This window comes from Planococcus citri, chromosome 4 (assembly GCF_950023065.1).
Source record: "Planococcus citri chromosome 4, ihPlaCitr1.1, whole genome shotgun sequence".
Classification (NCBI taxonomy): domain Eukaryota; kingdom Metazoa; phylum Arthropoda; class Insecta; order Hemiptera; family Pseudococcidae; genus Planococcus; species Planococcus citri.
The window spans coordinates 54633182-54655250 of record NC_088680.1 but is presented as its reverse complement, the minus strand read 5'-3'; the positions used below and the strand labels follow the sequence as shown (position 1 = coordinate 54655250).

Here is a 22069-nt window from a genome sequence, read left to right as displayed (position 1 = left end):
ACTCGTACCTACCGCGTCGAATATTTTTAAAAATAACGTCGTAAAAATGTTTCGTTGTGTAAATACAAGTGAAATATTCCATTTAATAAAATCAATAGGAGACGTTTTCAACCGTTATGTACCGGTTACCTACCTACCTACCTATACGAAGAGAAACGAAAAACAAAAAGAAAACTGTACGATGAAACTCAATTTTGGATTGTTTTGGTAATCGGTATAGATTTGTCTTTGAATTAAAAAACAATTATCTACATTATTGTTTTGATTAATCTATAGCCTAACAGCGTACTCAGTTTTTTTTTTTTTTTTTTTTTTTTTTTTAATTTTAAATCATCACTTGCATATGACCCAGATTGAAATTTTTTGTTCATTCTACATTTCAAAAAAATTTCAATTAAAATGCAAAAAAAATCTAAAAAAATTAAAATTTAAAAGAAAATTGGAAAGTTAAAAAAGTAAAATAATTTTTCATTAAAAATATCGAAAATATCAAATTGTTTCAATTTTTCATTGCAAAAAATTAGTCTTAAACAGCTGACGAGCTCAAGCTGTAAGCCAAAAGCCAACAGCTAAAAGCCATAAGCCGAAAGCTGAAAGCTATAACCAAAAGCCAGCTGTATCAACCGTAGGTATATGAATTTTGAAATCCAAAAGCAGAAGTTACAGCTTTATAAATTTTTTTATCAAGAACCAAAATCTCAGTTTCATCTTTCGGTTTCCCAAGTTGGCGAAAACATATACTCAATGGTGTGTTTTCGATTAATGCGAGGAAATAAAAATGCTATGATTGGTCGAGTTTCAAGCTTATTGCCATCGCAGCGGGTACTAATGGATTTAAGTGGTACTAGTAAAATCGATTCCAACTTTAATTTGAGATTGCGTTTTCTGCGTATTTTTTCCTCCAAACTCGTATATATACCTAGTAAATAATTGTTTCAAGAGTTGAGATATTTTTCGAATTCCACAATCGCTATGGGATTTTTAATTTATTCGAAAATCTTTTTAGAAATTATTCTAACGCGTGTTTTATTGCGTCAACTTCAACGCAACTAGTGTGAAGAAAGTTCCATGACTCATGCCTCGCCACATCGTCGTCGTCGTTATTCACAAATCAACGCTTCGTGCGTAAATCTAAATACCCACCTACGAGTAGGTATTATGGAATGTCTTTGATAACGTTAATGATGTTGTTCGGCGACAGGAAATGAAATGGAAAAATTACTGTGGTTGGAGGTGCTTAACTTCTAAGGCTCGTATCTTAAGAGCCAGATTAAACTTGGAGTGAAAGTGAATCTATTTATGGGTAATTTGAAGAGAGTTGATACGAAATTGAAAATCAACGCTGATATTCAAAATGGGATTTCAACATTCCAGAGAGCACACAAGTCTCTGATTTTCATAAAAGCTCAAAAAAAAAATTAAAATAATTGATTGTTTGCTACTGACTTGAAAAAGCTGAGCTACTGGTTTTTGGAATAATTTTCAAAACCTTGAAGGCCTTCTCTCTTGAATTAAAATCAGTAAAATCCAAAATCCATTTTCAAAAGTTACTACCCCAGCAAATCCTTGAAAATTTTAAATCTGCCAAAATCTGCGTAAAAAAATTTACAGTCAAAGATGTAATAAATCCGAATCTTTCAAAGAACCAAAAAATCTGATCAACTTAATGCTTTGTTTACCTATATCTAATTTCCAACTTGAAATTACGAATGTCCGATTTCAATTTCCAAACTGAATGTGAGCCATGACCACCCAAGGACTCAATGCTCTGATCACTACACTTCGAATCTACTGTACCGATTTCACAACGTATTCTACACTAAAAAAAAACAACAAAATACCAACACCGATACCAATACATAAAAATTTATATTAAGACCGAAAATTAAATACATAATATTTCACATAATTAACAAATATTGAATATTTTTCGGCTCTATTTAAATTTACACAAAGTTATACATTAAAATATACATATACATATTATGTACAAAGGCAGAAAAAAATATGCATAGAAGACCGTAAAATATGTCACCTTCTATCGCGTAAACGTAGTTATCCGTTAAAAAATTATTCAAACGTATACAACGTTTTCATACAATTTTTCATTTAAAAACAGTATACAAGTTAGGCCAAATTCGCGCAGTTGCCGAAGCATTTGGCAAATATAACGCTCTAAAGGGCGTACTAGGCAGAACGGTTGCCTAATTCGTGAATTTTTCCTATTAAAAGAAATTTATCATTTTTACGAATGGTTAGAAAAAAATTAGAAGTCTTTTTTTCTCTCAAAAATTGAGTTCAGAGCCATAATTTGGAAGAAAAAAATCCCTATCTCAGATAGGAAATCTCAAAAAAGATTTTCAACCATATTTTTCTATTAAAGGTTGAAGTGATTATTTTTTCAAAATTGAAGCCCTGAACTTACAATTTGAATAAAAATACCTCTCAAGTTTTTTCTCAACCATCCATATGAATAAAAAAACGTGTTTTAATGGGAAAAGTGCACGAATTTGGAAACCGCTTTGCCTGGAGTGCGTGCACAAGGAAAATTTCAATTCGGCAGACTGCGAATTTGGCTCAACACACAGGTTGCCAATTGTACCGGGATACATTTTAGGTAGGCAATGATACTCGAACACCTCAAGTGGACGAGCCACAAAATAACATCCTGCAAATGAACGAAATCAATACCTATCCAAAACATCCAGATTCAATCACGCATCCTGTATACAACAGAAAAAAATATAATATTCGTACGTAAACGAAAAGAAAAAACATTCAAGACGCGAGCAAAATCATATCCATCTACTCGAAAAGCGTTCGATAGGAAAAAAACACACACACACAAAAAATGAATTTCACATCGGTAAATTTTGCTCGCGTCTTCGCACAGAAAGAATTTGAACAATCGTCGATTACAAATTAAATAAAGTACCTTCAACAAGAAAAATATCCGGAAAAAAAGCATAGCTAAATCGTTTAGGTGGTGGCCCCCTCCCCTCCTCCCTCAAAAAAAGAGAAAAAACTAATCAATAATGAAAAAGGTTCAATTTCGAAGTCATCTAGTTAAAATCTTCCGCTTACATCAATACATAGTATAAGTAGTTCAAACAGCGCGTTTAAACTCGAATTTTTTTCGTATGTGATGTGGACGTCGGTTTGTATTATCGAATTTTTCATTTCTACAAAATAGGTACACCTGTTAGATTAATATTGATCGATACTACAAACAAAATAAACCTCGATTTTCGTCGATGGCGTTTTTAAAGTACACAACGGTTTATTCCTTTTGAATTTTGCAAACAAACAAAAACCCAAATAATATAAAAACTTCTCTGTTCAAGTGAAACGCGCTCGTTTTGCGTTTAATAAATCGTTTTCGTCGTCTTCCTCGTCGTCCGAGTCACCTTCGTAATCAACTAGGGCCTGGAAATTCATTAATCCGCGTATTAGAAGAATTCGATTGTGAAGAGATTTTCATTATCGAAAACACAAAAAATCCTACCTTTTTGAATAAATTCACCGAACACTTGTTATCAACTTGTGTTACACTCAATGCACCCGTCGCAGCTAGGTTGTTATTGATGGCCGACGAATTTTTAGCGTTATTTGTAAATATTCTGGCTGCATTATTCGCTTCGGCTTTTTTATCGATACTTTTACCTATTGAAAAAAAATGAAAATCATCGTTTATATCGAGTGAAATTTTTCCACAAAATATGCAATTTGTTACTAATTCTGCTTACCAATGGCTTCCAACTCGCTATTCAATTTTTTATTAATTAAACTAGAATTGGTAGCCGGTACGACGGCTTCGCCTTCATCGAAATCATCATCTTCGTTGAACCACATCTCTTCTTCTTCGTCTAGCTGCCTTTGATCACGTCTGTAGCGATTTGCACGCATAATTGAAGGTACGCTGAAATCACGATTTGGATTAGAATCTTATTTGTACATCATTCATACAGGTGTACAACTATTTTTTACTTAGATTTACCTGTCTAAGCTTGTGTTATTTTTATCTCGATCTTTTATCCTCTCCATGTGTTGATTGTACTTCACTTTAAGACTTTTGAATGTCTGTACATAATCGACCGCTTCTAATCGTTTACCGTAAGTTTCAATAATATGGGTGTACAATGGTTTAATATCCTCCTGTAAATAATAGGACATGGTAAATTATCATCAATGACGCATAGGTACTCAACTCTCGAAAAAATTTTTTTTCAGATAATGTAAACTAAAAGACTAATTCAGTCGCATTTTCTAGAAAACATTTTCGAGAGCAGACAAGGGGGTCGAAATGTCTAAATCAAATTACAAAAAAGCTGAGATTTTTTAAAATCAAAAATTATTATTTTTCTGGCAACTGAAATCACTTTTTTTTAAAATTCATTTTCTTTCACTGGCACTGAACTGAAAATTTGAATTTGAAAATTCACATCATCTTTTATCACCTTATCTGAAACATGTAGCAATGAAAATTCACAAAAATCATTCAAAATTGTACTCTTTATCTCAAAACTAAAGAGTCAGGGTATACTTAAGACCATTTTGCTCGCTCTAAAAAGATGCATTAAAACAGATCTCAGAATGATTTCACACTTCAGGCCATTTTCCTCTCACTGGAAAACTTCTTACCGAGCTCTTTCTTAGTTCATAGGTTCTATTACGACCTCGAATAAATTTTTTGTGCTTCAAATAATTTCGAAAAAATGGAAAACTGTTTCTTATCGTCTTTTTCTTTCCTGATTGACAAAAATCCGATCAACAATCAAAACCTGTAACCCAAGGAGGGGGTAGGGGAGCATTTGACTGAAAAATTTTTACATTACAATATTATAATATTACTTTCAATAATACCGAAGATTTCGATAATTCGATTAAGTTAATCGTTCAACTTACCACTTTGATAAACTCGAACATTTCCAAAATAGCGGAATCTAAAAGATTGTAACGCCCCTTATTATTGAGAAAAGAGTCGATAACCGGTTTGAATAGTTCGCCTTTGATAATATAACGATAATAAAATTCATCTTTTAATCCGATGATCTTTCTCATGAATCTTAAAGCGTCTGTATATGAAATTAAAAAAAAAACAAAATCATAAATCATTTCCAATAACTTATAAAGGCAGATGAAACTATCTCGATAATTAATTATGAACTTACACAAAACTAGGAACTTGTGTTTAGAGTTCATTAGTATTAACACACGTCTCAGTAAATCTTTACTCAAGATGATATTCTTAATTTGATACGTATGATGTTCCACGCAGAAAGTCAACAATTCCAAAATTAACGCGAGCAGTTGAACGGTTGCGTAATCATCTCGTATAGGAAAATCGAACAATGTGTTGGCCAGCAACGGAGCTGCAAAAATAAGAAAAAATGTACATCAAGATGTCGTTACTTGCATTGAAAAAAAATTGAACTACTGTCAACTCGATAACTTACCTATTAACAATTGTATACTATGTTTGTAAAAATACGAGAGGAATTCCGTCTTTTCGCTTTTATTGATCATATGAAGCATCGTTTCGGGATCGATTAATATTCTAAGATTGGACATAAGCTGTACGGCGCGGGCCAATTCCGGATCGTTATCGCAAATCAATTGTTCGATAATGACGTTTACCAGCATGGAATCGTGATCGTCGGTGTTGTTCACTTGGGACAACGTGTACTCTCGAACAACGGACGGAGAAAATTCTGTTATATACGTTAGCACATCCAACGAAGCGTTTTTCGTTTGCGGATCATCGCACGATAACGTGATTTCTAGCGCTGATAAAATACCCAACGACGATAACGTCTGCGACAGAAAAGAAAAAAACACGCAAAAATTATACTAAGGCTGGAATCGAATGATCTGAAAAAATTCGACGATTGAGAACGCGTACTTTGTAAAAGGATTCTTTTCCTTGAGGTTGCAGCGTTTGTGAAAAATTACAATACTCTCTTAGAAAGAGTATTAAATCCCTTCGTTTTACGTCCGGAGTACTTTCGTCGGTCAGCTTGCTTAACAAATCTGGCAAAAATTTTTCGTCTTCCTGCGATAGAAAAATGATACATTAGTTTTAGAAAATTTCTCCGCGACGATGCACTCGATCGAAATGGAAAATATCGTACTTGAATCATGGTAACAATTTCCACTTTGTTGAAAAATATAAAACTAGATAGCGCAGATAACATGTTATCTTCGAACATCGAAGGTGCTGGTAAGACCACATCTTGGATATACTGCACTCGATGAGTTTGATGGATTTTTGCCAGCAATTCCGGATTCGATATGGAAACCACTTCTTTAAACCTGTGCACCCGAAACGAAACAAAAGAACATGTTAATACACTACAAAGGAGTTGAAATAAAGGCGAACTTCGCATGGAATCGTAGTCAATGTCGATCGTTATCAATTCAAAAGTACTATTTCGATGGGGTAAGTACAAGTTCACCAGGCTCTTCTGTAATAGTCTTTTTTAAATAGCCTAGGCTATCATTCAGAAATCTTTCAATACGAATATCGAAAAAAGTACGACTCTAAGTCGAGAAATCGGTCGAGAATGGACCACCGAAGCCATCAACAGATATTGAGAAGAGATTAGGAAACTGTCCTGCGAGCCTTTAACCATCAGACCTCATTTTATGACAATCTTCTTCAAAAGGCTTATCAGTAATTGAACTATATTTCGAAAATCATCTCAAAGATAGGAGAAAAGAGGATGGCTGGAGAATTTTTTCCGGAGAAAATGATTGAAGATGAGATTACTGGAAGAAATTATACTTTTGAAAGAAAGACTGGTCAGAATTGCACACACGTCCAATTACATAGTTCGCTTTATAAAAAAGAAAAAAAAATAGGTATCAAGTCTCTTCTTCAAAGAATATTTTAAATCATGGATATGTTTTTTGCTCAAGTTAACTTCATGATTGGAATTTCAAATTTAAAAAACTGTCCGATAAAATATCAGAAAGTCACTTTTAAACGTGTAATGGGAACTTACGAATTTAGGAGCCTAATTCGTTGAATTTTTTTTTCCAAGAATGAAAAAATGTTATAAAATCACTATGATTTTTTTTTAGTAATTTGAAGTCAGGGTGATGCAAATCTGCGGGTCGGGGTCAGCGTCCGAGACGCAAATTTCGGACAGACCCCCAGCACAAAAAACATATCCATGTCAATAATTTCAGTTCGGAATAATTCGAGAATGGGTCAGTTGACGAATGATCTTTCGGATTTGCTTCTGTACGCATCAAGGTAAAACCAAGAGTACCTGCATTACATCTCCTAAACACAATCATTATTTCAAGATAATAATCTCTTACGATGATGTTGGTCTCAAAGGGCAAAGTATTCATGATAATAGTTCGTTGCCACGTGAAGATGAAGTATTATCAATTTATACAGCTACAATTTAGAGCAAAACTCAGACTCACACAGACTCCACAAAATGCAAAAGTTTCGAACATTTTGAAGTAAGAATTAGAAATTTGTGTCTCAACCAGTTACAAATATGTAACATTTTACCCGAATAACTGCACAGAAGAAATTGCCAATATTATTTAAATTTATGTCCATTCAAATTTTCTCAATTATTTAAAAATTATACCAAAACGATGACCGAACTCGAATCTTTCCGAAGCTGAATTTTCATCTAGTTTATATCATTCTATAGAATAAATGAATTTGAAAAATTACTTCGATTCGTATTTAAGATATTGCCTATGTCTCTTGGGTTCCGGAGACAACGGATCATATTCTAGACACCCAATCACGTCGAATATCAATTCATCTGTCGAGGGAAAAAACAACAAAAATGTAAATTCAAGAAATTGTTAGTAAATAAACATAAGATTTTCACTGAAAATTGAATTAAAATTACAGCAACAATTTCGAGAAAAAAATGGACTGGATTCATATTAAAAAAAAAAAACGAAATTTATACCTACATTTAGAAATACATAATTGAGAAAGTAAACTATAAATAACCTAGCTCAATTAAAAAATAATTCACGAGGGGATGAAAATTGCATAATTTAAATTTTGAACAGCGTCTGTATTTTGATTAATTTATTGCATCATCTTCATTTTTACTAGATGGAAATACAGTACAGAATCGATAAAAATTCAAACAGATAGTACTAGCATTAAACCTCCAGTCCCAGCGTTATTTTCTTCAAGGTCATTCTCACAAAATATTCTCTAATTTACACGCGATACTAAAAGCTAGCATAATTACCTGAAAATAATACTTCGAACAGAGCGTTTTTATTCAGCAAAAATATGTTTCTGAAAATATCGAATAAATAATGCAGCCCTTCAACGTTATTGAGATCTTCGCAAATACGAAATAGATTTAGTAATTTTCTAATGTAACTGTCGTTCTCGATGGCTTCCGTTAATTTCTCTTTTCTTACCGCCGATGTCAAACATGATACCGTTAGCTGCAATTGATCGTCGAATGGATTAGACGAATGTGTTCGTACTTCGGAAATGAACAAAAAATTATTATTATTAGCTTACTTCTTTGATTTCTTCTAGATGACCGATTTCGCAAGGGGGTAATTCGATGGGAGGAGTAGTATCGGACATGTCATCGAACCGCTCATCTTCAGATTCTTCGATGATATCTTGCGTAACTTCAACTGATGGATCTTTCCCCTGAACCTACATAAATAAGCCAAGGAAAATGATGAAAATTGAAATATAATTTACCGACGTTTCATCGTTATACTCGATTTACATCATCTTTCAAAGTACCTCACTCACAAAGAATGAAACTGACCGACGATAAATCGAGAGTAAAAAAATACGCTTAAAATTCGAAATAAAAACGCCCTTCGATAACGTACGGAATAGAGAAAACGAATGATCAACATACCTGACAAATTTTTTCCCATATTTCATCGCAACCAACTTTTTCTTGAAAACTTAAAGCTAAATCGAAGTTATCACCTTCGGACCAAACGATCAACGTGTCCTACGATAAAAATACAAATTAGATTGTACTCTACACTGTTCGGTGGACAGAATTATCTAGTCAACTGACCTGCTGCTTTTGATACGCCGTATCTGGTTGGATTTTTGATTCCAATAGAAGAGATCCTAATAAATACACAAATTATTAGATACGTTCACCAAAAAACGATGAAAATGTCGAGAAAATTGTTACCATCGGTTTCGGCGCGGACCAACAGAGAAACTCCTTTATGCCGATCAAGGTAAGTAGAAGATACGTGTCCGGTGCCTCTATCATCCCATTGTCTCTCGGCATTTAATGCATAGAGTTTTACTCGCCGGCGAATATCTCGTGTATCTGTCATCACACCGCGTTAAGATTATGCAACAAAACTTACGGCCAGTTACATCTGTAAGCAACAATCATCGAATAAAGATAACGTATATTCGGATTCTCCAACCACGTTGAATTCTTCGTCATATTCTTTCCAATATTAAAAATAAACACCGATACAATCTAAATACACCTACGATAAACAAATTCTACAGATAACATGAAGTCAGTAATTGGGGACCGAAAAAAACCAACGAATTTTCTCTATAAAGGTTACGAATTTGCAAAAAATCAGCGCACAATAGAACTTTCAACGATTTAGATAGAATAAAATTGAAATTTGACTGATAGTAAAAATACAATCGAACGAAATTATGAATGAAAACAAAGTGAATACGAGAAAAATATGATTATTATCAAACATCTAAACATGCGATTTATCTAATGTTTAACAACTGTATTTACTTCGGAAAGCGCTAAAATGGGAAATACAAAAATGCATTATTCGTATACGAATCAATGACCTACCTAATTCTTTAAAAGACATGAATTTCGTTTGCCTTCTTCGCTTGCAGTTACTCGCCGACAATATTTGAAATAATTATTTTTCAAACTGACAAAACACAATTCATTTTTTCGCGAAATATTTATTCACCTAATACAGATAATTTATACGAAAAATACACATGTTAATCATAACTTGCACGATAGGTGAATCATTTCAGACACAAAAAACACTACATGCGTCGATTTTAATTAATTTAACGACAATACATGCAACGCTTAGATAATAATAAATTTACTCACATCACATAATACATATTACGCTTCCAATACTGCGGCCATTTTCAACCATTTTGGAAACTTACGCGTGAATCAGGATTCAGGAACAAAACAACAACAGGGATGCGATTCTTGAAAATTCTAGCACACGTGACCTTGCGTGATCGCCTGAAATCACGCATGCGCACACCACGCACACCGACACGCGGCACGCTCACGCATACACTTTTTCATTTTTTATTTTTTTAAATTTTTTAAAAAATCAAATTTTTTTGAAATGAAAAATAATTATGAAATACAACTAACTATTGAGTACTCGTGAATTATTTATTTCTTGAAGAATTTTCCAAGAAGAAGATTACTGATTATTTAATATTTATTTATTAATATTATATTTTCAAGAAACCTTTCAGATTTTTTCCCCCGAAAAGTTGATACATGATTTTGTTCATTCCTTAGATCAGAATCAAAGCAACCGAGTTGATTTAGATCATTGATCTACGCCCTACGCCACAGTGCGTAAATGAATGGTAAATCTTCAAGATAATAATCATACATATTTAGTTTTTATTTCATTTTGTCGGACATTAATTTATTCCTAACTTCTGCTATTACCGAAGGATGACAAAACGCATTAATTAACGATTTTAAATGGCCATCGTCACATTCTGCAATACTCGAAGCTTCATTATTAGCTATTTCTGATTCATCACAAATGGATATCTGTTTCATTATTTTCATCATATCAGCACTAGAGATAGAAGGGACGAACTTGTATACATGGATATGACATTCATCATCATGAGCTTCCTGGGAAAACTGATAGATCTTTTCATTTGTGCAAACAGCGCATTGATTTTCACAATATTTTAGAATTTCCAAAATCAGAGAAGTATCTTCTATGTCGAGCTAGAATAAATAACAGTGTAGAATGAACGAAAATGAAAAGATGAAATTGTGTTTCGTCAGAAGATAATTATTGATAGAAAATTACTTCGTTGGGGTTCAGCATAATTTTTCTTTTTTCGAGAGGTAAATCTTGAACAACGGAAGAAACAAAATATCGGACAAGGGCTTCTTCCAGTTTCCATTGATTATCATTTTCCTGTGTAATAAATTTTATAAAAAATAAGTCATAAGACTACATTTGGTGAGACATTCAGAAAGATGATTTTTATTACGTGAGGAATCCAGGTATTGATACTAATAGCTGTAGACAAGTTTTCAACGTAATGCCACCATTTGGCTGGTACAAATAAGACATCTCCAGGGTTCAAATCGACTACGTAACATTTATTCACCTCTACATCTAGCTAGAACAAAGGTATATTCCATATTAAAATAAAATTCCGACTGCTTAATGTATTATAAATACGAAAACAACCTTGTGAATATCGATAGCATGAGAAATTTATACTACTGTACACGCTAGACTCCTCATATGGAACACGAGTTGGTTTCAAGTGATCTGTTTCACTGGGTGGAAATAATAACCATCTTTTCCTGAAAAAAAAAAAACACAACTTCAGGATTCTGCAATGATCTGAAAAAGTGAACAAAATTCTCCTCACCTGCCATACACTTGAGCAATAATATTAAAACCGTATGAATCTACGTGACATGGTGTATGAGCTCCTGGACTTCCAATCCATATCGTAGAATCTTCGGCTTTTCTTTCAGGAAATCCCAATTTCGACCATGAAATATTCTACTGATATGAAAAGAAAATAAGTAGGTACATTTTACAATTTAATCAACATAATTATTCTTGATAATACTTTACCTGAAATAATTTAATATTGTCTTTGAAAAATTCGGCGATATGTTTGTAATCGAAGTACCAAAATTTATTTTTCACGGCAGATTGATCTGAGCAGAAATGTAAAAATTCACTCATAGTATGGTATTCTGTGGTACATGAACTTTCCCAAAACGGATCCTGGAACGAAAATGAAATTCAAAATAAAATGAATTCAGAAAACTCTGTTCTTCTGTACTGAAATTCTTACCTTTTGACATAATCTTTGACCGCAACGAAAAGGGAAAACTTCTTCTTGAAAAACACTGCACCATTTTTCGAGATCCCATGTTAGGAAATCCCATTCAATTACTTTACTGAATACTATAGGAGCATTCGATTTTTCAATCAATTCGCGGTAGCAGTCGTAATGAGACATTCTTCAATAAATTAAAAGTCACTCTACATTATTTAAAATAACTGCAAAAGTTGACAAAAATTTCACATTTCCTGCAAATCAAATTCAAAACCGGAACCGCTGTTATCACTATTCCACAGAAAATGATAACAAAGCGGAACATGAATTTACTTGAAGTTGATTGGTTGAACTTGTTTTTTTTTTTTCTTTATCAAAATTCAAATCAAACATGATTATTATTTTATTTATTCATTTCGTCATTTGAAAATTTCATGTAGTTCTACTTTTACTGCATTATTTAACGGTTAAACCCACGTCGCTTTTACGATCAATTTTCAACTTCAGCGAACGTCTCTATCAACTCAACTACAAAAATTATCCTGTCTGACTGATCCCGGTATGGCTCAAAAACCAACTTCCAATGTATCATACGATGAACTTTTTGCCAACTTTTCCGAAGCTATTCAATCATCTATAAATCGAATGGAAAGAATGTTGGATTGGCTGCTTCTAGTGAGAGGTAATTATACTATGTACATAGCTAATTTACGATAGATAAAATTGACTGACGGATTTAGAATCCCATCATAATTCATACCTATTATGTATTATAGAAAATATTGCGAACTTAAATTTGGAATTACATTCCACATTTAAATCACTGGAACAGCTAAATGAATCAAGCCAAACGATAGAAGATGAAAATGAAATTGTTTGTCCACTTCATCCTGATTGCAACAAAATAACGAATCGAGTAATATCCAACTTGAATAAACTTAATTAGAATTATTTTAAATAAATAGGCAATTCTTGTATCAATAAAAAATGTATTAACCGTTTTACGAAAATCACAGTTTCTTATATAAGACATAAAACCATAAACATAGATATTAACATTGACAAAGAGAAAATTATAAATAATACATTTTCAACGAATTTTAAACATTGCTAAGAACATAGGCCACAAAAATAAGAGATGATTATCTGTTGTGAAAAAATTTCAATTAGGTACTATTTCTTATTAAAATACATCCTAGAATCATCCTAGTCAAGAATATCGAAACTCTTGATATAATACAAAATTTCAGTTACAATGCAATTTATGCAAAACTTCTTAAACATAAAAAAATTATAGTATATAAAGGTGGTAAGCTACGCGTATTTTTCAATATAACTGTATTTTTATCAATATTTGAAATTTGGCTAATGAAGAATCTTGAAGTAATGGTAACAAATAAATAATAATTTTAACGATTAACAAATTCAATATTGCAACCTAAGTTTTATCTTGCTTTGCTATTTATAAAGAACACGCTCTTGAAACTCGAGTGTTGAAGTACCTAGTGTTGAGAACGTGCAATGAAAATAAACCTAAACATGAGATCTTAATACATAAATACAAACGTACAAATTCGCATCACAAATTCCCTCAATTTTTTTTAAGTATTATCATCCTAGTTCATAAAATGAACGCGTACTTTGAAAAAGTACGAGGACGGACCACTAGAAATAATGAAAGCAAATCGTTTACGAATACGAAATGAAGCGAAATATTGATCAAGCATTTGTTAGACTTTATATTTTATAAATGCAGTGAACCAAGAAACGAGAATTCATAAATATATGTTCTCTTATCCAGGGAATTAATTAACCTCCGTAACAACTACATCCATGTAAGAAACATTCGTGGTAAAAAAAAAAAAAAAATCAACACACATGCAAACACCAATAACAAAATGTAACGTCAGAGAAAAAACAGTCCATTGAGTTGATTAATTTACAGAGCTTATTGTGTTACTTTTTTTCCTTTCACCTTTACCGGTTTATCTCTAATGGTTCCTTTCTTTTTCGATGTGGTCTGTAACAACATAAAAATATAAAATTATTTCAGTGATTTTCTTAAAATTCAGTTTATCATTTTTCACTTATGGGAAAAATCATTTTTGAAACACATCGCAAATTATAATTAATCAGTACGCCATTATGAAGGAGTTTTATTTATAACAAGTTTCCGTAATAATTTCAACGCGGTACGGTACATTTAATAGAAAACGCAAGGACAACGCGCAAAATATCAACTTTGTAAAAATAATCAACAGTTCGCCATAAAAAAAAAAAATATGTACAATGAGAAACGTACGTTTTCACGAAACGAAATGAAACAAAATGAAAATCAAATGAAAATAAGTCAAGCATAAACATGTATCGTAAATCAAGTCACAAAATCGCTTTTTTAAAATCCAAAATTACAGAAATGATACATGTGATGAAATAATGCTTTAGAGTGAAACTTTTTAATAATCGCACATACCTTAAACCACATCCTCGGATGGCTGCCAAAAAGTAATAAAAATTTATATTTACATCAAGCGCCTAACCATTTGGTTAAAATCGAAAATGAATACAAGCTTTGTGTTCTTCACTTAAGGCGTACTAAGCAAAATTCACTTGAAAGCCTCAGTCTTTTACCTTTTTTGAAACGAACGAATGCGGTATACTGATTTTCCTATTCGAGACAGGAATTCTTGGTCTATTGAATTCGTTTGGTTTTTTCACTCTGCGAAATATAAAACAATTTTAATGAAAAAATTCATTTTCTGAGGAAAAAAGTCGAGAAAAATCATACCGATAAATTCTAACGAGCCAGTGTTCTGTTGTATAAGCTTCTTCCAAAAACGTTAATTGGAAATTTCTATTACCTATCACAGCATTTCTAGTGCGATCAAATCCGGCCGGCGATCGATAATCCAACTACGAAAAAAAAAACAAAAACAATTAGAAATGTTCAACGAAACTCTAAAACATTATAAGTGTTACCTTCAGGTCACCGAAGTTGTAATAGCTCAGTTTGTACATAAGGCAGTTGAGTAGAACTGGCGAACCTTCACTGTCAATTCTGAATTCTCCTCGTTCAGTAAAGTAATCACCTTCCTGAAATGGGGAAAAAATGCTACATTGTAGGGCCAGTTCGTGAAAATTAGACGTAAACAATATTTAAATACATACGCGAATATCCTTTGGATGTTCACCTTCGGCTATTCTGACCATCCATAAGAATTTATTAATATCGTCTCCAGAATACCCGATGACTCCGCCAAAGATAACCAATACGTAGTCAACATCTAACGCGGTCATTATTTTATAAGCTTCTGGTTCCGGCGAAGCCATTGCTTTACCAACCTAAAACATGATTTTTGTATCAATATACTGCGATAGTTTTACATATAAAATCTGTTCCAAAATCCACTCACGAGAGCAATATGACTATTATTCCACGTATTATTATCCACTAGAGTGGTCCGATTTGCCATACCAGCTATCTGGTACCCATAATCCCACCAACTCATAATTCTGGCATTCGAATCGGTATTACGAGACAACCAAAAATACGCTTCTCTGAAATCATCTAAAATCTGACGCGACCTACGAGATCGAATCATCGATTAATAATTAATCTAGAACGTGGGTGAAAATATTCTCTAATAATATACCATACCCATCGCTCGAATATGAAGCTAAGACAATACTGGGACTAGAATAAGCGTTACTGGTAACCCACGTGCAATGAGCAGCGAACAACATTAACAACAACACAGTCGCCACGATAATGATACAACGAATATTCACGCCTAAATTATCACCTTCGTATCTCAAAGGTGAATCGGGAGTAGTTTTGCTCTTCTTAGAAGATCCTTTCGGCTAGAAAAAAAAAACATATTCATATAATGTACTTCTAGACAAAATTACCGATGACATGGAAAAAATATAATTAGCTTGTCAGCAGCTGCCTACTTTATCAGCGGTTAATTTTCGTTTTTCGTTTTCTTCTTCGATTTCTCGTATGGTGGTTTCTTCCTCTTTCATATGACAGTCAAAAATTAACGAGAATGCGATACCACTCAGAACGCATACAACCGGGGTCAATGTTAACATTAAACGTACCATGACACCGGCAAAATAAACAGCGCTGATGACGTATAGTACGACTAAAAAAATATAATAAAATTTGGTAAAAATATCCTGAACCATCATAACGTCAACTATAATAGCATCGTCTCTTCTTACCAAATACTCTGGTATCGGTGAGATCTTTCAAACAATACCATAACCCCACAGGAAACATGGCGACTAACATGTGCAGATCGAAAAAGAATGAGAACCATGTCGTAGGCTGATGCTCGGATACCGATGCGATAATAGGAATATGAATTTTCGCATAAGTTGTATCCCATAATGAGTAAAATCTGTAAAATAACACAAGAGATCATTTTTTTCCCATCCATACGTGAAAATTTGCTGATAAAAAACGAACGATGGATCACATTTGAAAACGTAGATAACATATCTAGCCCAACTCGTTATCAGGAAGTAAATTTTGAAACGGCTTAACTCATCAGATAAAATCAAACGAGTATAACACGTCAACCTGAAAATTTTGAAAATCTATCCAACACTTGGTTGTTTACCAACCGAACAAAACATCCGTAAAAACGAGAACAACAATCATTACAGAAAGAACAGGTGTTGTGGTGTATAATTAGATCGCGCCAATGACTAAATAAACACGTAATATGTACCTTCCGCTCCACGGAGCAACAACTCCGCTGTATGTGAGAACGACGACGCTTAGAAATACACCCGATGCGGCGACAACCATTCCTAGTTTGAATAAAAACGTGAATTCTGCTTTAGTTATTTTCGAGCTAAGATATTTCAAAGCAGAGATTGCGATCATCAACACGAATACGCCTGTGAAAATTATAGAAAAATTAGCTTATATTGTTAAATGTACAAACGATAATAAATTGAACTGTATTCACCTAAAGCTGCCATATGCTCGCTTGTTCTAATAGGTTGAAATCCGACGAATGGAATTTGCATACTCATTACTAATCCTACAATGTAGAACACCGTATAACTGATGAAAAGTCGGTGCGAATAACGTCCCATCAATAGTAATACAAAACAATGTAATGGAATGAGATTCGTGATGAAAACGTAACCACCCCATGCGGAGACCTGAAAATGATCGATTTAGTACACAAATCAAAAAAATCTCACTTCAGTTACCTGATACGTAAAACTCACCATATAAAAATACGACAAAGCAGTTAAAATTGACCAAAAAACGGAACCAGTACTGACAGATTTGACCTGTAAAGTCGATACATGATTAAAACGACCAATCTAGGAAATTATTCAATAATCAGCTTCTAGCAACAATTCATACCCATAAATAATACGTGAACTGCAATGCAAAAATAGCAATTCCTTCGTTATCATAACTTCCGGCTACGGATCGACTAATGTAACCAGGTACGATAGCTATGAAACAGGCAGCAAACAATCCGGCGCCTTCGGACCATAATTCTTTTGTCAAGAAGTACGTGGCAATAGATGTGAATCCACTGTAAAGTACACAATTGATTACGACTGATTCACAGAGTAGGTACTTGGAATAACGAATGAAAAGCAATTATACCTAAACACAGGAGCTAAAAATACGCATATATCCCGAATATGGATAGGAATATTGAGCGAATGCAGTATATAGTGAATGCTTCCAGACGTAATCATCAAACCAGGGTACACGGTACCGCCAACAATACGTCCCAGAGGATACCAAGCTCTTTCGTCGAACCAATTGAGAAATTTGTAGAATCCATGTTCGACCATGTACGCTGTTGCTCTGTAATTAAACCTGTAACGAGACAGGCGTTAGGAAGAGCTCACCGGCGATTGAAAATATAGTCAATTGATATTACCATGGATCGAATTCGTGAATGATGCTTTCAAATCGAATGACAGCGAAGAGCCGGGAAGAAAATCCGGCGACCCAGGCTAGCGCTAGAATTACGAAGATGATCAATTTTCTCCATCCTGCACTGTTGTCTATAAAATTTTCCCACATTGTGGAGCTGATGATGCTTCGTTCACGCAACAGTTAACGGTGGAAAATTCATAAACGATTTATAAAAACTTCATTATTACACATTTTCTGTAACGTCAACTATTCTCGCGATGTTATCCAACAATCAGAGAGAGACAACGAATGCTCCAAATACACGCACGTTGAATACTTCACTGCGCGTGCGCAAGCTCGAATTCAACCATTCGAAAAACGAAACGTTTCAAAGCTTCAACGATTGCAAAGTTCGACGATAGGTGGCGCTATGAAATTAAATGCAATTTTCTTCCATGGACGCATACCACCGACCACATAATTACGTGAGTAGGTTTGCAGATTCAAAAGTTTGAAGGAGAAAAGAAAAATGAAAATACATGGGCATAATGGGCGAATCTTCTTACATTCAGATTACATGGATGAGACAACTTCAGCTCTAGATACAGAAAATGAAAAAGGAAAGGACACTAAAATTCAAAATTCCAATGCCTATGCCTATGCCTGACTTATAATTGTCCATCGCCTCCCAATTTAAGAGATTGTTTCAAGTTCAAATAAATTGAAATTTGTGCCTTACAAAAAATATTCCTGTTTTTCAGGTTGTTTAAGAACTAAGAAGCGTTAGATGCTCTGCTCATCGTTTATTATTATTAACAATACAATACAAAATGCCGATAAAATATAAAATTTATGTGTCATGCAAAAAACGACTCTGGTAAAATAATTGAAAAAGGTACTCATAAAGAATTATTATTTATTAATTGTTAGCGATGGAATGGACTATGAACTCAATTAACTTGAAAGTAAACAAGTTCTTTGAAATCAGCTTTCTTGATGAGATAATTTATTTTGACAAAAAATATGATAGAGGCCTATTGAATGAAATTAATTGAATAGAATAGGTACCTATTTCCTTGTGAATGTTATTTTTTTTGTTAATTTTTTGTCTGTTAAATTTTACCTACTTTTTGCAAAAATAAGTGGTTTACAAGCATTTTGAAGATTTCTCAATAAAAATGTTCAAACGATTCGTCTTGTTATCACATGGTTTATCACCGTACATTTTCAAAATGAAAAATATTTGATTCACTAAATTTATCGTGCCAGTTTCGATCATTTTTGTTGAATTAGTTTTATTCAATTTCTAAATCTACCGTTGATTTATTTTTTTTTTTAAATGAGAATGCCTTCATTTCACTCCTATTTGAAAGAAAAAACAACTTCAGCAAAATGTAAAAATTCGTAACTATTTTTCATACCTATCCATTTTTCACATCAAATCAAATGAAAGCTGTTCAACTTTAAGATGACATCGTTGATCCGAGATTCAGATAATAACACGTACGTGAAAGAAAATTACTTGGGCAAAGGCGCTTTTTCGAAATCGTATATTTTGAAAAGAGAAGACCAAACTTACTGCGGAAAATTCATAGCCCGGGATAAACATCATCTCGAAAAACAACTCGACAGTATCCAAGAGTTCAAGATATTGAGTAAATTGAGCCATAAAAATATCGTAAATTTCGTGAAATGCATTGAAACTCCTCGTAATTTCTGCCTAATTACCGAGTATTACCCGAACAAGTCGATGTTCGAATTAATTCAACGACGAGGTAAGCTGACTATTTACGAAGTTCGATTTTTCTGCAAGCAGTTACTATCAGCTTTGAAATACCTTCACGATAATAACGTGGTACATAGGGATATCAAACCTCAAAATATGCTACTGGACGAAAAAATGAATTTAAGATTATCGGATTTCGGTATGGCGGTATTATGCCCCAAGACGAAGACAATTTACAAACGTCATATTTACGGTACACCGAATTACATTAGCCCAGAAATGATTACGAAATCTGTTTTCCGCTATAATTACAAGGTGGATATTTGGGCTGTAGGATGTTTCTTGTACCATATGTACACCGGAAGGACCCCGTTTCGCGGAAAAGATGAAAAAGTTTTGTACAACAATATTCAAAATTGTTTATTTTATTTGCCTACCGATATGCCCGAAACGTTGTCGTCTTTGATCCAGAGAATTTTTCAAAAAGATCCCGATAACAGGCCGAATGCCAGACAAATACTCAGCAGCGAATTCTTCAAAAATGGTTTCACTCCGAATTCGTTACCTATCAGTGCGCTGGTAGAAAAACCGAAATTTATCGTCACTTATAAAGAACCAAAGGCAGTCAAAAAAGTAGAAGTTATTGACAGTAAATTTTGCGAAAATAAGTGCTATCGAAGGTGCTTGAAACATTACGAAAATTATATTTCTCAGCTCATCAACAAGCCAAATACCAAGTACAACGATGATAAATCTCGAGCATTCCATCACGAAATAGAATACCCTATGCTGAATCCGTTCGTATGGATTACGAAAGTAGTGAAAAATAACAAATATAAACATATAGGATACGAATTGAACGACGGTACCAAAGGAGTATTATTCGAAGATAAAACTGTATTAGCTTTACTACCGAATCAACGTAATTTGTACTACGTAACGCTCGATAAACAAGTCAAATTTTATACCATTTCGAAGCATTCGACAACGTTAAAGGATAAATTATCTATATTGAAGCATATTTTTAATGTAAATATTGGCAGCGAGACGTCGACGGTGCAGAATAATATTTTCGAAAATAAAGATTGGTTGCCGATGCTGCCCTATCTGCTATCCTACTACGAAACCACGAAGTATTTCATTTTGTTGCTGTCCAACGGCTTGTACGAGGTAATATCAAAAATAGATGACTTGAAGTTGATACTGTGTACGAAAACCAACGGCTTTTCAATTTTGTCTGATTCCGGGAAATTAAAAACCTACGATTTAAATTCTTTGTTAGACTTTGACTATCCAGAGTACTTGCACAAAAATTTAGAAATCACTTACTCTTCGCTTAAACGAGTGCTTACCAAGAACGAATGCTTTGCTTGTAAAAAAGAATTGGAAGCAAAATGTTAAATTAATATCGCCGCGAAAATTGTTAAGAAAAAATACACGATGTAGTTTGCGAATTTGTTTGCTGTTTTCGCTTTAATTTATGACTTTGGTAATGCATACCTACCTATTTTATTTACACATACCTATGTAGGTATTTAATCTTTGAAATCATGTAGTGACATGAAAGTATGAAAGTGTCAGGTGTTTGTTTAAATGTTCAATCTGATCTCGACAATTTGAACTTACAAAACTCTTAATAAAATTAGGATCTGTAATCCTTTTCAATTTTCATTTCTGTCAAATCAATTTGAAATTTCTTTTGTTTGGTATCAGGTTCTCTTCCGTGCGACTCGTGAGAGCCTACCCACTCATGTGATGATATACTTATCGTACTTCATCATTCAAGAAATTATACAGTACCTACCTACTAAACATCGATCGTTGAGAAAGTTGTCATGAACATTTAACAGAATTTAGATAATTATTCTAGAAACAAAAAATTGTAATATTATTATCAATAATTAATATCCCCGGAAGGTGAAAACACATCTAAAAACTGAACGATTTTTGATTACCTACCTTGCATGAAAATACAATCATTCTACTTATTCACAATTTTACCGAGTAAGTAGGTATCAACTTCGCACGTCTTTTTTGAAAAATGCTTCCATGAAAACTGTAAAGCTTAAAAGAAAAAGTTTTTCTGATTCAAAATCAGCAGGGATCGCGGACGAGGGTGGGTCAGAGCCTCCGCCTCCACCTTCGGCTCCAGTACAAAAATTTCAAGTATCTCTTGCTCCGGCTCCCGCTCCCGGAGCAACTGAGCAAGGCCAAAAAAGGATACCCTCCACTCCTCCAGGGGGCTCCTACCCTCCAGCTCCACCCCCGGAGGTCGTGCAGGGGGGGGGTCAGAGCCTTCATCTCCAGCGCCAGCCCCAGCTCTCGAATCGAATTTCGAATTTGAAAAAAAAATACCTCCGACTCCGAG

At 33.7% G+C, this 22069-nt stretch overlaps 4 protein-coding genes and 1 long non-coding RNA gene across 7 annotated transcripts; 2 read left to right on the top strand and 3 right to left on the bottom strand.

Moving 5' to 3' along the window:
- Positions 1-1850: 1850 nt before the first annotated feature.
- flfl (serine/threonine-protein phosphatase 4 regulatory subunit 3 flfl) lies at positions 1851-10232 on the bottom strand. 3 transcript variants are annotated; one of them, XM_065363971.1, is made up of 17 exons: positions 10101-10185; positions 9822-9948; positions 9174-9369; positions 9051-9106; positions 8883-8981; positions 8525-8668; positions 8241-8445; positions 7700-7793; positions 6132-6312; positions 5903-6052; positions 5457-5814; positions 5172-5372; positions 4906-5075; positions 3998-4155; positions 3747-3919; positions 3506-3663; positions 1851-3426 (listed from the first exon to the last, which is right to left on the bottom strand). In XM_065363971.1, the coding sequence occupies exons 3-17, from the start codon at positions 9322-9324 to the stop codon at positions 3340-3342; spliced, it is 2385 nt and encodes a 794-aa protein (XP_065220043.1). In that variant the 5' UTR covers positions 9325-9369; positions 9822-9948; positions 10101-10185; the 3' UTR covers positions 1851-3339. The 3 variants fall into 3 exon arrangements, with proteins under 3 accessions (XP_065220043.1, XP_065220044.1, XP_065220042.1); XM_065363972.1 differs by lacking the exon at positions 9822-9948 and having other exon boundaries at positions 10101-10232; XM_065363970.1 differs by having other exon boundaries at positions 9822-10162.
- A 209-nt stretch (positions 10233-10441) lies between these two features.
- HSPBAP1 (HSPB1 associated protein 1) lies at positions 10442-12371 on the bottom strand. Its single transcript, XM_065363974.1, has 7 exons — positions 12086-12371; positions 11860-12015; positions 11648-11784; positions 11461-11579; positions 11258-11385; positions 11071-11181; positions 10442-10985 (listed from the first exon to the last, which is right to left on the bottom strand). Exons 1-7 carry the CDS (start codon positions 12251-12253, stop codon positions 10644-10646), a joined length of 1161 nt encoding a protein of 386 aa, XP_065220046.1. The 5' UTR covers positions 12254-12371; the 3' UTR covers positions 10442-10643.
- Positions 12372-12448: 77 nt separating this feature from the next.
- On the top strand, positions 12449-13703 carry LOC135845432 (uncharacterized). The gene is made up of 2 exons (XR_010558752.1): positions 12449-12752; positions 12847-13703. It is a non-coding gene; the product is annotated as an uncharacterized LOC135845432 (long non-coding RNA).
- On the bottom strand, positions 13040-18293 carry Stt3B (catalytic subunit 3B of the oligosaccharyltransferase complex). Its single transcript, XM_065363973.1, has 15 exons — positions 17998-18293; positions 17715-17933; positions 17463-17640; positions 17321-17386; positions 17053-17251; positions 16810-16981; positions 16298-16476; positions 16025-16218; positions 15729-15931; positions 15484-15655; positions 15239-15412; positions 15050-15163; positions 14859-14983; positions 14702-14789; positions 13040-14090 (listed from the first exon to the last, which is right to left on the bottom strand). The coding sequence occupies exons 1-15, from the start codon at positions 18141-18143 to the stop codon at positions 14019-14021; spliced, it is 2301 nt and encodes a 766-aa protein (XP_065220045.1). The 5' UTR covers positions 18144-18293; the 3' UTR covers positions 13040-14018.
- Positions 18294-19023: 730 nt separating this feature from the next.
- On the top strand, positions 19024-21155 carry LOC135844859 (serine/threonine-protein kinase polo-like). The gene has a single exon (XM_065363240.1). It carries the CDS (start codon positions 19444-19446, stop codon positions 21100-21102), a length of 1659 nt encoding a protein of 552 aa, XP_065219312.1. The 5' UTR covers positions 19024-19443; the 3' UTR covers positions 21103-21155.
- Positions 21156-22069: the final 914 nt, after the last annotated feature.

Excerpts from the sequence above, each read along its gene's own strand:
- flfl (XM_065363972.1), bottom strand. The coding sequence starts at position 9,324 with ATGACAGATACACGAGATATTCGCCGGCGAGTAAAACTCTATGCATTA. Across the intron at positions 8,669-8,882 it reads TATGGGAAAAAATTTGTCAG|GTTCAGGGGAAAGATCCATC; the intron begins GTATGTTGATCA and ends TTATTTATGTAG. Across the intron at positions 3,920-3,997 it reads AATAACACAAGCTTAGACAG|CGTACCTTCAATTATGCGTG; the intron begins GTAAATCTAAGT and ends TCGTGATTTCAG.
- HSPBAP1 (XM_065363974.1), bottom strand. The coding sequence starts at position 12,253 with ATGTCTCATTACGACTGCTACCGCGAATTGATTGAAAAATCGAATGCT. Across the intron at positions 11,785-11,859 it reads ACAATATTAAATTATTTCAG|AATATTTCATGGTCGAAATT; the intron begins GTAAAGTATTAT and ends TCATATCAGTAG. Across the intron at positions 11,580-11,647 it reads ATTGCTCAAGTGTATGGCAG|GAAAAGATGGTTATTATTTC; the intron begins GTGAGGAGAATT and ends TTTTTTTTTCAG.
- Stt3B (XM_065363973.1), bottom strand. The coding sequence starts at position 18,143 with ATGTGGGAAAATTTTATAGACAACAGTGCAGGATGGAGAAAATTGATC. Across the intron at positions 16,219-16,297 it reads CACCGATACCAGAGTATTTG|TCGTACTATACGTCATCAGC; the intron begins GTAAGAAGAGAC and ends ATATTTTTTTAG. Across the intron at positions 15,413-15,483 it reads ATAATAGTCATATTGCTCTC|GTTGGTAAAGCAATGGCTTC; the intron begins GTGAGTGGATTT and ends ATCATGTTTTAG.
- LOC135844859 (XM_065363240.1), top strand. The coding sequence starts at position 19,444 with ATGACATCGTTGATCCGAGATTCAGATAATAACACGTACGTGAAAGAA.